General features: G+C 40.7%; 1 protein-coding gene across 1 annotated transcript in view; it reads right to left on the minus strand.

The window, feature by feature from the left end:
• Window positions 1-16,873, minus strand: part of FRK (fyn related Src family tyrosine kinase) — a 79,064-nt gene that overhangs the window by 34,988 nt on the left and 27,203 nt on the right. The window contains exon 2 of the mRNA XM_073337107.1: window positions 7,278-7,399. Coding sequence (XP_073193208.1) covers window positions 7,278-7,399 — 122 coding nt within the window. The remainder of the gene's footprint in view (window positions 1-7,277; window positions 7,400-16,873) is intronic.

Below are 16,873 nucleotides of genomic sequence, written 5' to 3' on the forward strand. Positions count from 1 at the left end.
CTTGTTGAACCTCATCAGATTTCTTTTGGCCCAATCCTCTAATTTGTCTAGGTCCCTCTGTATCCTATCCCCACCCTCCAGTGTATCTACCACTCCTCTCAGTTTAGTGTCACCTGCAAACTTGTGAGGGTGCAATCCATGCCATCCTCCAGATCATTAATGAAGTATTGAACAAAACCGGCCCCAGGACTGACCCTTGAGACACTCCGCTTGATACCAGCTGCCAACTGGACATGGAGCTATTGATCACTAAAGCCTTAAATCTTCAATGAAGGGGTAATGAAACGTTGTTATCCTTATTGTATGACTAAAGGGAAACAGAACTGTACTTAATATGTGCCAGCTGAGAGGTCACCATAACCTGCACCTCACTTGCTAAGCATGGGGTAGTGAGCCAAATCCAAAGGAAGGAGAGGATGTGTGGGTGTTCTTATCTGATAGAGAGGAATGTGTTTAAGAGCTCTAGATGTTCTTTGATCCCCTTTCCCCCATGTTTAAAACCGTTTGTAAGCTCAGTACACTTTTTAAGAACTGCAATTCCAAAGTATGTCTATTTAATGTAGTCTTGCTGATATGTGGAGCCTCATTTTTTTATTTTTGTTTAACTGGGAAAGCAAATTAATATATAACTCAGTCCCTTTCCCCTCCCCTCCTAATGTGTGTACTTGTAGTACAGTATATGGGACTCATTATCTCTAATTTGAAGATCTAAATATTGGCAAGTCTCTTATTTCCCCTTTTGTCATGCTAATAAAGCCTTTGCTTCATACCACACCATCATAACGTCATAATATTATATATACATACACACACAGGCAGGTGTGTATGTTTGATATAAGTTCCTGAAATGTTAGAATAATTCAAAATGTTGTCAATTAAAAGGTTAGTTTACCATGGAGTTTTTCTGATCATTAATCCAATTTTAAGTGAATAGAATATCCCCCACCACCCACACACTTCCTTACCCAGGAATACATATTTGTATTGTCGCATGCGATTGCCAACAACTGCCACCAGAGGGCGGTTAGGTGACATTTAAAACAAGTTTCAGGGTGGCAGGCATGTTAGTCTGTATCAGCAGAAAGAACGAGTACTTGTGGCACCTTAGAGACTAACAAATTTATTTGAGCATAAGCTTTCATGGGCTAAAGCCCACTTCATCAGATACATGCAGTGGAAAATACAGTAGCAAGAGAGATATATATACAGAGAACATGAAAAAATGGGGGTTACCATACCAACTCTTAACAAGACCAATCGATTAAAGTGGGCTATGATCAGCAGGAGAAAAAAAACTTGTATAGTGATAGTCAGGATGGCCCATTTCAAACAGCTGACAGGAAGGTGTGAGTAACAGTAGGGTGAAAATTAGCATGGGGAAATAGTTTTTAGTTAGTGTAATGACTCATCCACTCCCAGTCTTTATGCAAGCCTAATTTAATGGTGTCCAGTTTGCAAATTAATTCCAGTTCTGCTGTTTCTGGTTGGAGTCTGTTTTTGAAGTTTTTTTGTTGAAGAATTGCCACTTTTAGGTCTGTAATTGAGTGTCCAGAGTGGCTGAAGTGTTCTCTGACTGGTTTTTGAATGTTATAATTCTTGTTATGAGTCTGATTTGTGTCCATTTATTCTTTTATGTAGAGACTGTCCTGTTTGGCCAGTGTACATGGCAGAGGGGCATTGCTGGCACATGATGGCATATATCATAGAATCATAGAATATCAAGGTTGGAAGGGACCCCAGAAGGTCATCTAGTCCAACCCCCTGCTCAAAGCAGGACCAATTCCCAGTTAAATCATCCCAGCCAGGGCTTTGTCAAGCCTGACCTTAAAAACCTCTAAGGAAGGAGATTCTACCACCTCCCTAGGTAACACATTCCAGTGTTTCACCACCCTCTTAGTGAAAAAGTTTTTCCTAATATCCAATCTAAACCTCCCCCACTGCAACTTGAGACCATTACTCCTCGTTCTGTCATCTGCTACCATTGAGAACAGTCTAGAGCCATCCTCTTTGGAACCCCCTTTCAGGTAGTTGAAAGCAGCTATCAAATCCCCCCTCATTCTTCTCTTCTGCAGGCTAAACAATCCCAACTCCCTCAGCCTCTCCTCATAACTCATGTGTTCCAGTCCCCTAATCATTTTTGTTGCCCTTCGCTGGACTCTCTCCAATTTATCCACATCCTTCTTGAAGTGTGGGGCCCAAAACTGGACACAGTACTCCAGATGAGGCCTCACCAATGTCGAATAGAGGGGAACGATCACGTCCCTCGATCTGCTCGCTATGCCCCTACTTATACATCCCAAAATGCCATTGGCCTTCTTGGCAACAAGGGCACACTGCTGACTCATATCCAGCTTCTCGTCCACTGTCACCCCTAGGTCCTTTTCCGCAGAACTGCTGCCTAGCCATTCGGTCCCTAGTCTGTAGCTGTGCATTGAGTTCTTCCGTCCTAAGTGCAGGACTCTGCACTTATCCTTATTGAACCTCATCAGATTTCTTTTGGCCCAATCCTCCAATTTGTCTAGGTCCTTCTGTATCCTATCCCTCCCCTCCAGCGTATCTACCACTCCTCCCAGTTTAGTATCATCCGCAAATTTGCTGAGAGTGCAATCCACACCATCCTCCAGATCATTTATGAAGATATTGAACAAAACCGGCCCCAGGACCGACCCCTGGGGCACTCCACTTGATACCGGCTGCCAACTAGACATGGAGCCATTGATCACTACCCGTTGAGCCCGACAATCTAGCCAGCTTTCTATCCACCTTATAGTGCATTCATCCAGCCCATACTTCCTTAACTTGCTGACAAGAATACTGTGGGAGACCGTGTCAAAAGCTTTGCTAAAGTCAAGAAACAATACATCCACTGCTTTCCCTTCATCCACAGAACCAGTAATCTCATCATAAAAGGCAATTAGATTAGTCAGGCATGACCTTCCCTTGGTGAATCCATGCTGGCTGTTCCTGATCACTTTCCTCTCATGCAAGTGCTTCAGGATTGATTCTTTGAGGACCTGCTCCATGATTTTTCCAGGGACTGAGGTGAGGCTGACTGGCCTGTAGTTCCCAGGATCCTCCTTCTTCCCTTTTTTAAAGATTGGCACTACATTAGCCTTTTTCCAGTCATCCGGGACTTCCCCGGTTCGCCACGAGTTTTCAAAGATAATGGCCAATGGCTCTGCAATCACAGCCGCCAATTCCTTCAGCACTCTTCAGCACTACCAATATCACATTGGTAGATGTGCAGGTGAACGAGCCTCTGACAGTGTGGCTGATGTGATTAGGCCCTATGATGGTGTCCCCTGAATAGATATGTGAACACAGTTGGCAACAGGCTTTGTTGCAAGGATAGGTTCCTGGGTTAGCGTTTTTGTTGTGTGGTGTGTGGTTGCTGGTGAGTATTTGCTTCAGGTTGGGGGGCTGTCTGTAAGCAAGGACTGGACTGTGTCACAGATCAGAAAAATAACATCATTCCTACTTCTATGGTTCTATTTCTCTATTTCAGGGGGTCCAGAGAATGCTTTCTTGCACTGGGAAGCAAGACAGTATTTTTGCCCATCCTCTTAAAACTCTAATTGATTTCCTATTCTCTCTACATGAAATTTGCTTTCATGTGGAGAATCTGCATGTTTGAGAAATTATTTATTTGTATTCTGGAGCATCTTAAAGGCCCCAGAGTTGAGTATTAGTGTGTTAGGCTGTGTACAGACATGGAAGAGAAAGACAGTGCCTGAATATAGGACCTGAAGCAGAGCTCCATGTTAACTTGAAAGCCTGTCTCTCTCTCACTAGAAGTTAGTCCAATAAAAGATATTACCTCAGCCTTTGGTGCCGACTCCATGGGTGTTCTGGGGCTCAAGCACTCACAGAAAATAAATAGTGGGTGCTCAGCTTGGGGGAGGGCAGAGAGCAGCAAGCGGTGGGCGGGGGCCTCGGGGGAGGGGCGGAGTGGGGGTGGGAAGAGGCAGAGCATGGGAGGGGCTTCTGGGTGGAGTGGGAGAGCACTCACTGGGAAAAATAAAAGTCCGCACCTCTGACCTCAAAATTGTCTTTCTAATTTAAACCAAGACAGCCTCACAAATACAGACCAACAACAATAAAAAAGCAACTTGGCAAGAGCACAGACCTCAAAAACTACCGCGCAACTTCTTACCTATCCCTTTGTCTAACCATTCTTTTCCCCACCAGCCTGCACTGACTGCAGCTGGCTGTCATTCCCACTCTTTGCTCTGCCCAAATGTCATCCTCCTCCTCTCCCCCAGCCCCCCGGGAAACCAGACAGCCTCGTTCTGGGAGCACAAAAAAGACACATAATTGCCAGATGTATCCTGACTGCTTCCACTCCCAGCAGTGGGACCAGGGGGAGTCCCAAGTTCATCCCTAGGAAGAGGGGGTAGGCAGCCCACATGGCCCAAGTCTGAAGGCAAGCAACAAACTCAGATTCAGCACCTCCATGCAATTTAGTGAGGATAGGTATATTTGCTTTCTGTGGTCTATAGTTAAAAAGAAGGTTGTAGCAACAGGAGTATCTGAGTTTTAAATGTATGTATAGAAGTATAGTAGGTGCTTTAATGTATTGTCATTTAATGCAGGAAATCTTGCAGATGTCATTATTCAAGAAAAAGAGACAAGCCTCTTGCTTTTATTGGCAGTGACACTCAATTAAGCTGAGCACATCTAAATTATGGCTTTTAATTAAAAAGAGGCAATGCCTACGATGGCACAGGCATGTTTAAAAATTAATGCCTTTTACACCAGATGCTAGAATCATCAACATAAAATTCCTTCTGCAACATACGCATTTTTTAAATAAAAAAAAGATATGACAAACATCAAGCAGTTAGGATGAAAGCAACAGATCTCTATGGCCATCTAAAGTTTGATGTGGTCTCAGTTTAACATTTTGTGGCCCACAAAAACCTCTCATTAAAATTAAAAATTGAAATTGAATTCAAAGTCTTGTTTGCCTTCTAAATCATTTTTGAAATGTGAGTTTTTTCCACAATGACACATTAGAAATGAAATGTGTTCATTTTAATGAAGGTTTTTTTCCTCTTCACCCTCTGCCACCTAAATAGATTTGCCTATTAATCTCTCCTTCTTATATCTTTGGCTCCATTATATATTGGTGTGAACCTCATAGATTTCAGGTTACAGGGGCTTGGGCAAATATATTTATTTGTTTTGATCTTTGCAGAGTCAAATCCTCTGGGGTTTTGCTTTGAGTTTCAGGTACAAATTAAACTCCAAACCAAAGTTAAACAGCTGAAAATACTAGGACTTTCACATGGTTTCCGCTCAATATAAATACATTTGTTCTAGGTGACTCAAAATTATGTCTAAACTGACACCTCTCCTTCCCTGCAATAGTCAAATCCCACTTTGTAGAGGTCTTCAGTAAAGAAGTATTGTTGTACAATACTGAACTATCGCACAATTAATAGAAATGGGTCAGAATCCCAGACTTCTGAACCAGACCCATACTTTTTTCAAAATGTGGGGGTTTTCAGATCCTAGGCTTTGGTTCAGGTTCCTCTCTTATAATTCACTGGTTACATATTATATGGATATAATTATATATGTGTGTAATTATACATCTTTATAAACATCCCAAAGCATAAGTCTGGGATCCATAAGGGTGCAGTTTCTTCTTGTTTTACACTGATCTCGGTGTCTGAGCAACCTCCGTGAAATGGACAATATCATTAGGAAATACTTAGCTGGAGTTGCATTATTTTGCTGCCTTTGTCAGCCTTGACAGGGATGCAAGATACTTTCTGATTTTGCTTTAAAGGCTAAACTGTCTCCAGGTGATTTACCACAGCCAGAATGTATGTGGATGACAAGCTGTTCACTTTCCTAGCATGCTGACACATGCCTCAAAATACTGCAAGCTCTACTGCACTCCATTCCAGTAACAGCAAAATGCTGTACTGGGCCAATGTAATCAAGTGGGTGGAATCATCCTAATTTAATCCAAATACTGAAGAGTGACTAGACTACTCTGTGAGCAAAAACTTTGAAAGCTGCTTCCAGTTCATCTCCAGGTATACAATATTATACCCCCACTGACAGTCTTCTCTTGTAATTCTCATGGCTTATATTTGTATCACAGATCTGGTGAACGGTGTCTAAGAAAATCCACCATGGGATAATATTTCATATTACCTATTAGGACTAGCTTTAAAAAGAAGTAAGGTTGGCTGCTGTAAGTAAAATTGTGCTTTTCCCTATTTAGTAGGTAATCAGTCTATTTTCAGGTACAAATTTTACCAGTAAGCCCATCACATATCTTGAAGCCAGAATGAGGGATCTTGAATAAATAAAAAGAAAAGGAGTACTTGTGGCACCTTAGAGACTAACCAATTTATTTGAGCATGAGCTTTCGTGAGCTACAGCTCACTTCATCGGATGCATACCGTGGAAACTGCAGAAGACATTATATACACACAGAGACCATGAAACAATACCTCCTCCGACCCCACTGTCCTGCTGGTAATAGCTTATAAAACCTGGTAATAGCTGGTAAAAGTATTACCAGCAGGACAGTGGGGTCGGAGGAGGTATTGTTTCATGGTCTCTGTGTGTATATAATGTCTTCTGCAGTTTCCACGGTATGCATCCGATGAAGTGAGCTGTAGCTCACGAAAGCTCATGCTCAAATAAATTGGTTAGTCTCTAAGGTACCACAAGTACTCCTTTTCTTTTTGCGAATACAGACTAACACGGCTGTTACTCTGAAACCTGAATAAATAAAAAAATTAAACGTACCACCATAGATACAACTAACTTTTCACTGAAGATTGATCATGTGTTTCTGAAGTCTAGTTTTGCCAACCGATCCCACAAAAAGATCAGTTTAAAACTAAGGATATATTCTAGAGATTCTACTGTTTTCATACACTGTATAGATCTGCCAAGTGCCAAAATGTGTTTAATTTCCACTCTGAACCAGTAGGTGCATTGATGTACAACTCTGATGTGTTTGTGGCTCTTTAATTATGACAGCATTTCCCATTTCAAGGCAGCTGGAACAATGAAAAGCAATAAGCACAGAAAGTTAATTTGAATTTTGAGCATATTAATAAAGAACTATAAAGTAAAAGTTAGTATCTACGGCTCTTGCCAACTTTTAGGTATCTCTTGGGAACAAGAGATTATTATGGATTTTAATTTCATTCTCATGCATGCAGTTTATCACTTTAGAAAATCAGAAAAGAAAAACAGGCCAAATGAAAAACTCTTACAGTATTTCTCAAGGTAAAAAACTGTGATACCTGAAAGAGAGAATTCGCCTTTTTGACTTTCGCTTTCTCGGATTAGGAAGGCTCCTGCCTGATTTTCAGGGCACAACAGTTGTTTCTCTGCATCTGCTCGTGTGACTGGTCCAAAAAACCATCTAAACAAAGACAGAAAATTCTAGCATTAAGTTTACCAGTCAGTAATAATTAGCAGAAAAGACTGTTACACTGTGTCTACTAAGCATACAACATAGCATACTTTATTTTTGCAAACAAGTAAAGGGGAATTTTGATACAACTTGTATTAGATTATTGAAAGAAACAAACAACCAGGACAATACACATTATTAGAAGATACTACGTAAACACCTGAAGTAAAATCCTGACCACATGGCAGTCAATGCCAAAACTCCTGTTGATTTCAATGGTGCTAGAATGTTATGCTTGATAGAGAGTCCTTACTAAAAAATAGACTCACCAGGACTATCTTTAAATAGCCCTTTGAAAATAATTGATGCCAAGTCCCCTTTGAATTACAGAGGGATATATGTTTTTATGATTAACCTTGATTTGTAATTTATGAATGCTATCTGTACTGAATAAAATAAATTAATGTTTAATTAACTAAATTATGCTGAACAGATTCTTCACAATTCCAGTTCCTTGCTGATTTATGAAGTGACTAACTGGCAGTCATTTCAGGCCTGCTGCAGTGAGATAGATGAGCAAAAACAATGCCCACCTCATGTCACAGAAAATGCTTGAGTGGCTGACTATGGGCTATGAAAAGCAGCTAATTTAAAAACAGTTGTATAGCACTCCACCCATGCATAACACCTCTGATTTTCAAAACCTATTCAAATAACAACTCAGATGGAATGCTGAAAATGAAGTTTAGCTAATTGTATTGAGTTATTTGACAAGAATGTACCTGATGAAAAAATGAGACGACTGCTCATCGATTTCAACTGGGATTATTGAGCGCCTGGCAAAGAAAAAAGCCTCCCTCTAAGATTACCGATCTCCCCTGCCGTTGATTTAAAAGGTGATAGAGAGTTATCGAAAAGTGGATTGTGTACCCTTTTGTGTCAATATACACAAGAATTCCTCTTAAATAGATTATTGATAACCATGCTATATGACTCTCCAGAAGGAATCAACTTATTATATTATACATAATTAGCCAATTCAACAAAATACCTTATCTGCCAATTACCAGTGAAAAGATCAGAAAGAGTCATCAACAAATTATGTTAGTACCCGGAATACTTAGAGTAATCCAAAGGAATTAAGGAAATAAATAAAAACATATAGTGAAGCTTTCAAAATAATAGCATCCTGCTTGATTGACCAAACATTACAGTGTGAGTAATGTTTCTAGCATGAAGAAAGAGGAACTAAAAAAAGAACAAATGCAGATGGGCCAGTCTTGATCTCATGCTAAACTGTATATTTGCTTTGGTTAACTGTATATTGTTATATATACATTAATGAGTGTTATGTACAACTCTCTGGTCATTCTAACCACCTGAAGGTCTTGATATGGAATCTGAATGTAAAGCCAATATCTAGAATGCATTAGTAAAATACTTCAGTCTGATACAGTAATTGTTTGATCTGATGGACCCTGGAAAAACAAATTAACCCATAAATTTGTAAATCCCCTGATTGACAGAAACACTGATCAAACCAATATGGAGGAGACAAAGCACCAGTTCTGTTCAGTACTTTTGAAATCCCATGTTAAACATGGTGCATCCCTGCAAAAGAAATTAGAACCACTCAAAATTCTAAATACTGGTTCCAAATAGAGCATCACACATCCAAACCATGTAAACTACATTTTTTTAAATAAGTAAACCCATATTTCCCTTTCAAATCTGTGGACAGTGGGATTTCACTCCAGTAAAGGTAAACAGAGTGATTAGCATTTTTAGGCTGAAAAGGCATAAAAACAGGAGTTTAATTTCATATTACTTTTTCCTGTCTTAAAAAGGTGTTGCATTTTGGCTGGCAGCACAAATAACTACTACTACAAATCAAATGACCCAAGATAAACACACAACCCTCTATTGTTTATAAAACAAAATAGAACTAGAATAAATTGAAGAAATCAAATGCAAACAAAATGCAATGTAGCTCTGTGGTTGATATTTTACATACAGAATAGTTAGGAAATTCAAACGGATAATCCCTAATTATATATTCTTATAGATATTAAAGTAAAAAACATATTCTGTAATACACAGTACAGCATATGCAAGTGTGGCCCAATTTGTGGCTAAACTGGGACCCACATTTTCAAATTTCATTACACTTCGGTATGTAAAATCCTCAGGCATACCATTAAATTAACATAAACCCTGATATGGGAAAGAGTTTAAGCACATGCTCAACCTAAAGTATGTGTTCAAGTCCCATTAACTTCAGTAGGTTTTAAAATGTGCTTAAAATGTAACTGCACTTTTTGAATAGTCTTGATTTCCTGAATGCGGGCCACGGGTAGTGTTGATTTTGTTTTGTGGGAGTTTTTGTTTGTTTGTTTCTTGACTTTATCGACCTACTTCTTTTCACAGATATAAAACTTTGCTATATGTGCTATTACCATAATATATTTAATGACAACAAGTGGTCAGGGTCCTCATTTCATGAATACTGATTTAAAACTTTTGATTACAAGGTCTTTTTCATGGCTGCTGAGCCACTTCATACAAAGTAATGTGACATCTAGATATTAGAGTGAATCTGGAAATTGTAGGTGCCCATTCAATGTAGCTTAATGACAGTTGGAAGGATTCCCTCTTAAAGATTCAAAGTAGGCTGAAGGCAAGGGAGACCAAGAAAATGTCACTAGAAGGGGAAATATAATTGAAACTACTATTTTGGAAGGGAAAGCAGCAGGTACATCCCTTGTAGTCCTTCACTACCACAACTGTATACGATTCTCTTAATACAGTTCAGAAAGGGTTGTGTGCAAATGGGAATCCCCATAAGGAATGTGATTTTTTAAAGCCTAACTGAATAATACTGATAGAAAGGGGGTCCAAATACAGAGTTATTGGGTATACAGTCATTATTGTGCAGTGCCAGGCATGTCAGGGAATAACAAGATAATCATTTATTATCCTTGCCCCTGAGATACATAGAATCATAGAATATCAGGGTTGGAAGGGACCTCAGGAGGTCATCTAGTCCAACCCCCTGCTCAAAAGCAGGACCCATACCCAATTAAGTCATCCCAGCCAGGGCTTTGTCAAGCCTGACCTAATCACATGTTTAGTTGTGATCCACTTTAAGTTCTTAGAAAAACACACCCAAATTCAAAGTGGTATTTTCATTTTAAACTGATGTTTAAATTCCTAGCATAAATCTCTACAGGCCTGTTTAAAATGTTAGTAATTAAATTATATGAAAAAAGCGTTTTAGTATTTTTGCCTAGTCTACTTTTGTTCATCTTAAATTGACAGTGCACCCTAGAGAGGGAATTAATGTGTCAAAGTAATTGCTTAGCATGAGCAGAGATTATAAGGGAAAAGGAAGATTATATGTAAACAGACCCCTGTAAGAGAAGAACAAGCAAGTCAATCACTGTCTGTTATGGTCTTAACTTCAGGTGACCATTACTTTCTAGTTACTTTAAATTGTTTTATTGGCAAATCAAATGTCACACATCAGATTCACTGGAGTGTTTAAGTAGTGATTCATATGCAATTTCAATCTGTACTTTCATATGGGCAGGGCTCACTTGAGGCTAACAGGTATCAGAGGCTAGGACTCTGCATGGAGATACAATACTATTTTGACAGGTTTCAGAGTAGCAGCCATGTTAGTCTGTATTCGCAAAAAGAAAAGGAGTACTTGTGGCACCTTAGAGACTAACCAATTTATTTGAGCATAAGCTACAGCTGTAGCTCACGAAAGCTTATGCTCAAATAAATTGGTTAGTCTCTAAGGTGCCACAAGTACTCCTTTTCTTTTTGAGAATACTATTTTGCTGACTCAACAGGCTCTGATTAAGGAGAACAAAAGGTGGTGATTTGTTAAAACAGGAGAGGAAATGCAACATGTAAGTCCAAAGTAGAATTTTTGGGATGATTCCATATGAAAGAGAGTTGGGAATTTTCCAGCTGTTGTTGATGTTGGAAAATGCAGATTCTTCAAAACAGAAATAGTTACCCAGAAAGAGTCATTCTGGATTCTAAACAACCTTATATTCCAAAATTTTAGTTAATGGATAACAAAAAAAAAAAAAAGGTTTTATATACATTAAAAGGTTGAAATTAAATCACAATATTTTAAATGATCAAAAATGAAACATTTCAATTGAGATTTCAACTTTTTGTCCCAGTTTGAAATAGGAAAAAACAAATATCTCAGGACAGTAAAACTATTTCCTACCTAATGCTACTATATATATTTTAAAATTTAAATATATAAATATTTAGTATTAGGTGTCAAGATATATAATTATATAATGTTATATAATTATAAAAGCTCTTGCAATGTATGGTTTGAATGAAAAAAGCTTTAATACTATTAAAAATATATAACTTGTATACCATGATATTCAAAAAACCTATGTTAAAAGAATGTTAAGGTTGAAAAATTAAGAACTCAAAAGGTAGGAAATGCCAGAATTAGGCCCACATTTGTGCACATTTGTTATGATGTCCTCTTTAATAACTAGGTCACATGTTCCCCATCCTTAGTGCAAATAATGGATGGTGCTAACTGAATGAACAAGCAGCTATTCAAATATTGTTTTATCCTCATTGCTCAATGTGTGGTCCCATGCCTTCATTACTGCCAAGCCTGGAGGTGCCAAGGCTCAGCCCTGGCAAGCCCCAGCACAAATTAAGCACTGGGTTGAGTCCATTAATCCCATTTATGCCCAAGGTCCCTTACCAGCAAGGTATTCATGACCCAGAACTCTTCTAGTGCCAGCAGCTCTTGGCACTGGCTGGGGAAAGAATCCCTCCTGTTGGGTTAACATCCCCCCATAGAGACCAAACCAGAAGGACCCTTCCTCAGGACAGCATAGAATTCCTCTAGTCTAGGACTTCTGGTGTTGCCTAGTGAAATATTTCATAGGAGTCAGGTTTCTTTGAGACTTAGCATTCATAGTCCCTGCCTTCTGGAAACTCTCCCACTTGGGAGCATTCTCCCTGCCTTTCCTTTGCAGGTGACCCCCCAAATCTCCCCCCCCAAAAAAGTATTTTTATGAGAACTTTAATTTCCTGCAGCCTGGAACTGTTCCTCTCCCAAGGATCCACTCTTCTCCTAATTCTCTTCTGCACTGGAAACAGGGTCCCTTTCATCATGCCTAGGTTCTTCCCTACCTAATTAACTGGTTTCCAGTTATTCAGTGATTAATTAGTTCGTGGGGAACCTGAATAGCCTCATTCCCCCTTGTGGAGCCTGTCAGAAGTAGGCTGAGCCCCTGACCCTTCAGAGGGCCAGCTACCTTCTGACAATAAGCCTTAACAACGATGTACACGCCAACATATTGGAAAGACCAAGAGCCTGTAAGGGCCATCTCTGGGCTGCAGATGTCCCTGTGGCAGCAGAACCTGGGTACTTCCATGGTGTAAGGTGAGAGGAGAGCTGAATTTATGGGGCTGCACTCCTGTGGGCATGGAGCCCGTCTCCACAGGGATGCCCTGCGCAGAAGCATGTACGGAGTTGGTTTTTATGTGTATATACAAACATCTCTATTTTAAATGTAGTATGGAGATACAGAAGAGGGGCAAGGAGGAAGGGCAAGAGGAATGAGTTAATAATAATGACAAAGGAATGGATAGTGACACTGAGGGAGAGGTAGGAAGTGGGGGAGCAGACAGGAAAGAAGGGGCTGAGGAGGGAGGGAAGATTGCAGAGAACCACATAGGAGGGGAATGAATGGCCTGTGAGGGAGCGGGGTGGGAGAAGGTCAGAGCTAATAGCCTGGGGTGGTCAGAGCTAATAGCCCAGAGCTACAGCCTGGGGGCCGAATCAGGCCCTTCAAATGTCTTAATCCAGCCCTCAAGCTCCTGCCGGGGAAGGGGTCTGGGGCTTGCCACACTCCATGTGTGCCATGGCTCTGCATGGCTCCCGGAGGCAGCAGCATGTCACCCCTCTGGCTCCTATGCATGGGGCAGCCAGGGGGCTCCGTATGCTGCCCCCCACCCCAAGCGCTGCTCCTGCAGCTCCCATTGGCCAGCAACCATGGCCAATGGGAGCTGCAGGGGCAGCGCCTGCAGATGGGGCAACACACTGAGCCACATGGCCGTGCCTCTGCGTAGGAGACGGTGGGAGGGACATGCCACTGCTTCCAGGAGCTGCTTGAGGTAAGCGCCACACAGAGCCTACACCCCTGACCCCCTCCATCACCCCAACCCCTTGCCCCAGCTCTGAGCCCCCTCCCAGCCTCTGAACCCCTCAGTCCCCTCCTGTGCCCCAGAGCCTGCACTCCTAGATGGAGCCCTCAACCCCGCCCCCCCACCTGCACCAAAACCCCCTGCCCCAGCCTGGAGACCCCTCCCGTACCATGAACTCCTCACTTCTGGCCCCACCCCAGAGCCCACACCCCCAGCTGGAACCCTCATCCCCTCCTGCACGCCAACCCCCAATTTCGTGAGCATTCATGTCTTGCCATATAATTTTCATACCCAGATGTGGCCCTTGGGCCAAAAAATTTGCCCACCCCTGTAATAGCCAATAGGAGGAAGGGAAAGAAAAAGACTGTTGAAAGTAAAAACTGAAGAGGCATACTCTCACATCACCAGTGTCTTAGGGCTCTAAGTTAATGCTGCCACTGTGCCCGCAGAGGGAATCTTTGCCCTGTGCCTAGTAAATACTGCTTTCAGAAGGGATTTCACAGCCGCTCTGGGGGAACAATTTTATAGCACTGATTTCGTTTGCAGGAAGCACATAACTATTCTCCCTTGTACTTCCCTAGATAACTCTTCTCTACTCTTGTTGTTTACACTCTTCACATATTTGTAGACTTAAGCTCCCTACTAGCTCCACAATCCAGAACTCTGTTTACTCCAGCAAAACTAGCTACCAGTTCTCAGCAGAAGGTAGAGAGAAACTGGTTCTGAGTATAGTTTAACCAAAAGTATAGACAAGAACAACCATTTCAGAAACTGTAATTAAAACCTACTTAAAACATTGAAGAAAATGTCTAATGTAGACAAAACTTAAGAAAAGGGTTAGTTTAAAATACACAAACAAACCACACAGATCTCTACTGATTGCTTAATTCCCATCATCAGAAACTATTTTGCCCTGAATGGAACTAGAAATACAAGTTTTGAAGATAGCCATTCAGGTCAACATCATTTAACCTTAGCTAAACACAATGACTACACTTGGAATGGAAAGTTCTGAGTCATGCTTGTTGCTCAGATTCATACTGATGAAGAACTTAATCATTATGATAAATGAGAGGTATTGCTATGCTTGATGTGTGGAACCTAGAGCCTCTTAGTCACTGACACCCACTGGATCTCATTGCCAAAGGAAGGTTATTTTAGTGTCAGGGTGAGGAAACATAGAAATCATGAAACTGTAGAAAGAGGCTTTACTATTTTTCTCCCTTAACACTGAGGTTTAGCTTTACACAGTTATTTGGGGGATAATTGTTAGGAATATGGCAAATCCATTTTTTACACTTGGATCTTGGATATCCATTGTTAGTATCCATTGGCTACCAGATACAAATCAGGACACCCTTTTACCTTTCCCCTACCCACTATGACTTCTCTCACACTGCCCTATGCACCACTCGGAAAGTCCCTATTATGACCTCCTAACTCCTGTTGGAAAGGAGTGTAGGTAGGAATCAGAAGGGGAACTAGAAGATGTCTTCACAGAAGATTATGTACAGATTGTGGTTCCAGAGACCCCTTTTTCTGCCTGGTTAGAGGATAAGAATTGATAAGCCCAAGGGAGATAGGCGGTGACCATTTTAGCTATCTGGATATGATTTAAATTTTGTGTCAGTGTTTGCACAAAGTTGAATCTGGCAGTTTCCCAAATTCTTGTACAAACAGATTAGGAGTCAGGGATTAATCACATCACCAAGGCATAAAACCCTAAACCTAAGCAAAACACTCCATGGTAGCATATAACACTATGCAAAGACTAGTAGGTATAACCAATAGTCTGGTCTGTTTTCCAGATTGCGTTATTCAAGAGAAAAATATGGGGAGCAATGATAAAGAAATGGATGCAAACTATTTTACCTAAAACATTATTGTTACCTTTTTGCTTTATAATACAATAGGAGGCACTGGAAACATTATACCTAGTATCATAAAACAAAGACCAAAAAGGATCATACATGAGAAAGCATAGAAAAGAAACAAGAGATGCAAATTAATTTTACCTTGAAATCTTATATCAGCAACTTCTCCAAGACCCAGATTTGTATTAGGGCTAGTTCGGACCAGGTAGTCACAACCATGATTAGTGAAGAATACCAAACCACCTCAGAGGAAGCTCTACAAATCTTGCCTCTTCCTCCAGCATTCTTCCAGGACATACACACAGAGGGAACATCCCTATACTCCCACCAAGCATTGTGCATCTAGCCCCATGCACCAGCAGGGGTTGGATAATGCAGCAGCTTTTCCCGCTTTAATTATCTGAATTGAAATGCAGACTTAGGTCACATATGAATATAGATGGAGATGGTCTCATCCTATTCCACAACTGGACACATCACAAAATCAAAGCCACCATATCTGATAGTAATGGCATCTCTGCTCAGGAAAGAAAAAGGACTGAAGTAACAGGGATGTTACGGGACAGGAGTGAGATGTATTAGCAGAAGAGTGCAGGAAAGCTTGCACATTATTTGCACACAGTGGGCTAAATTCTAACCTCAGTTACAACCATGAAACCTCACTGAAGCCAATGGTATTTCAGAGATGTAAATAAGGGCCCAGTAGCAGAATACAATGCAACTTATCCCTTACATTCTAAGCATTAAGACCCAAACCCCAAAAGGTATTAAGGTGCCTAACTCCCATGGATTTCAATGGGAGTTAAGTGGCTTCATCCCTTTGAGGGGCTAGGCCTCACAAATATAAGGCTCTGAGGGAGAGATATTCCATTAGAAATCCAAGTTTTTTATTACAGATATTGTATACTCTGATACCAAGCTATGCCCTATATAAATAAATATTCACTTTCAAATATGAGGAGGGGAACACTAGTGAAGATCAACCTAGTATACACATGACCGTAGAAGACATTCAATCTGGGTGTGGTTGACATGTGAATGGAGTGCCCACCCAAGGTTTATGAACCACTTAAGTCCCACTTAGACCCTCAAAGTAGGGTTTAAGTGAGATGTGAACAGTCATAGGCCTCGTGTGGGCTCTCTGCTTACAGGAGTCAGTGTCAGCCTAAATATGCACCACAGCCTAGTCACTGCTTGGTTGGAAGAGGTGTGTCATATAAATGTTTACACACCACTGGTTTGTAAACCAAATGAACACATCACAGAGATTTCAGACAGATACTCCTCTGGAACTGAACGTTAAATAAACCCTCCACCCAGATACACCACTGACTAATTTCTATACAGACCTTTGATATTATTTCATTTTGGCATGGAAAAGTATTGCTCATTGCTGGAAAAA

Source organism: Lepidochelys kempii, chromosome 3, assembly GCF_965140265.1.
Source record: "Lepidochelys kempii isolate rLepKem1 chromosome 3, rLepKem1.hap2, whole genome shotgun sequence".
In the NCBI taxonomy this organism is placed as follows: Eukaryota; Metazoa; Chordata; order Testudines; family Cheloniidae; genus Lepidochelys; species Lepidochelys kempii.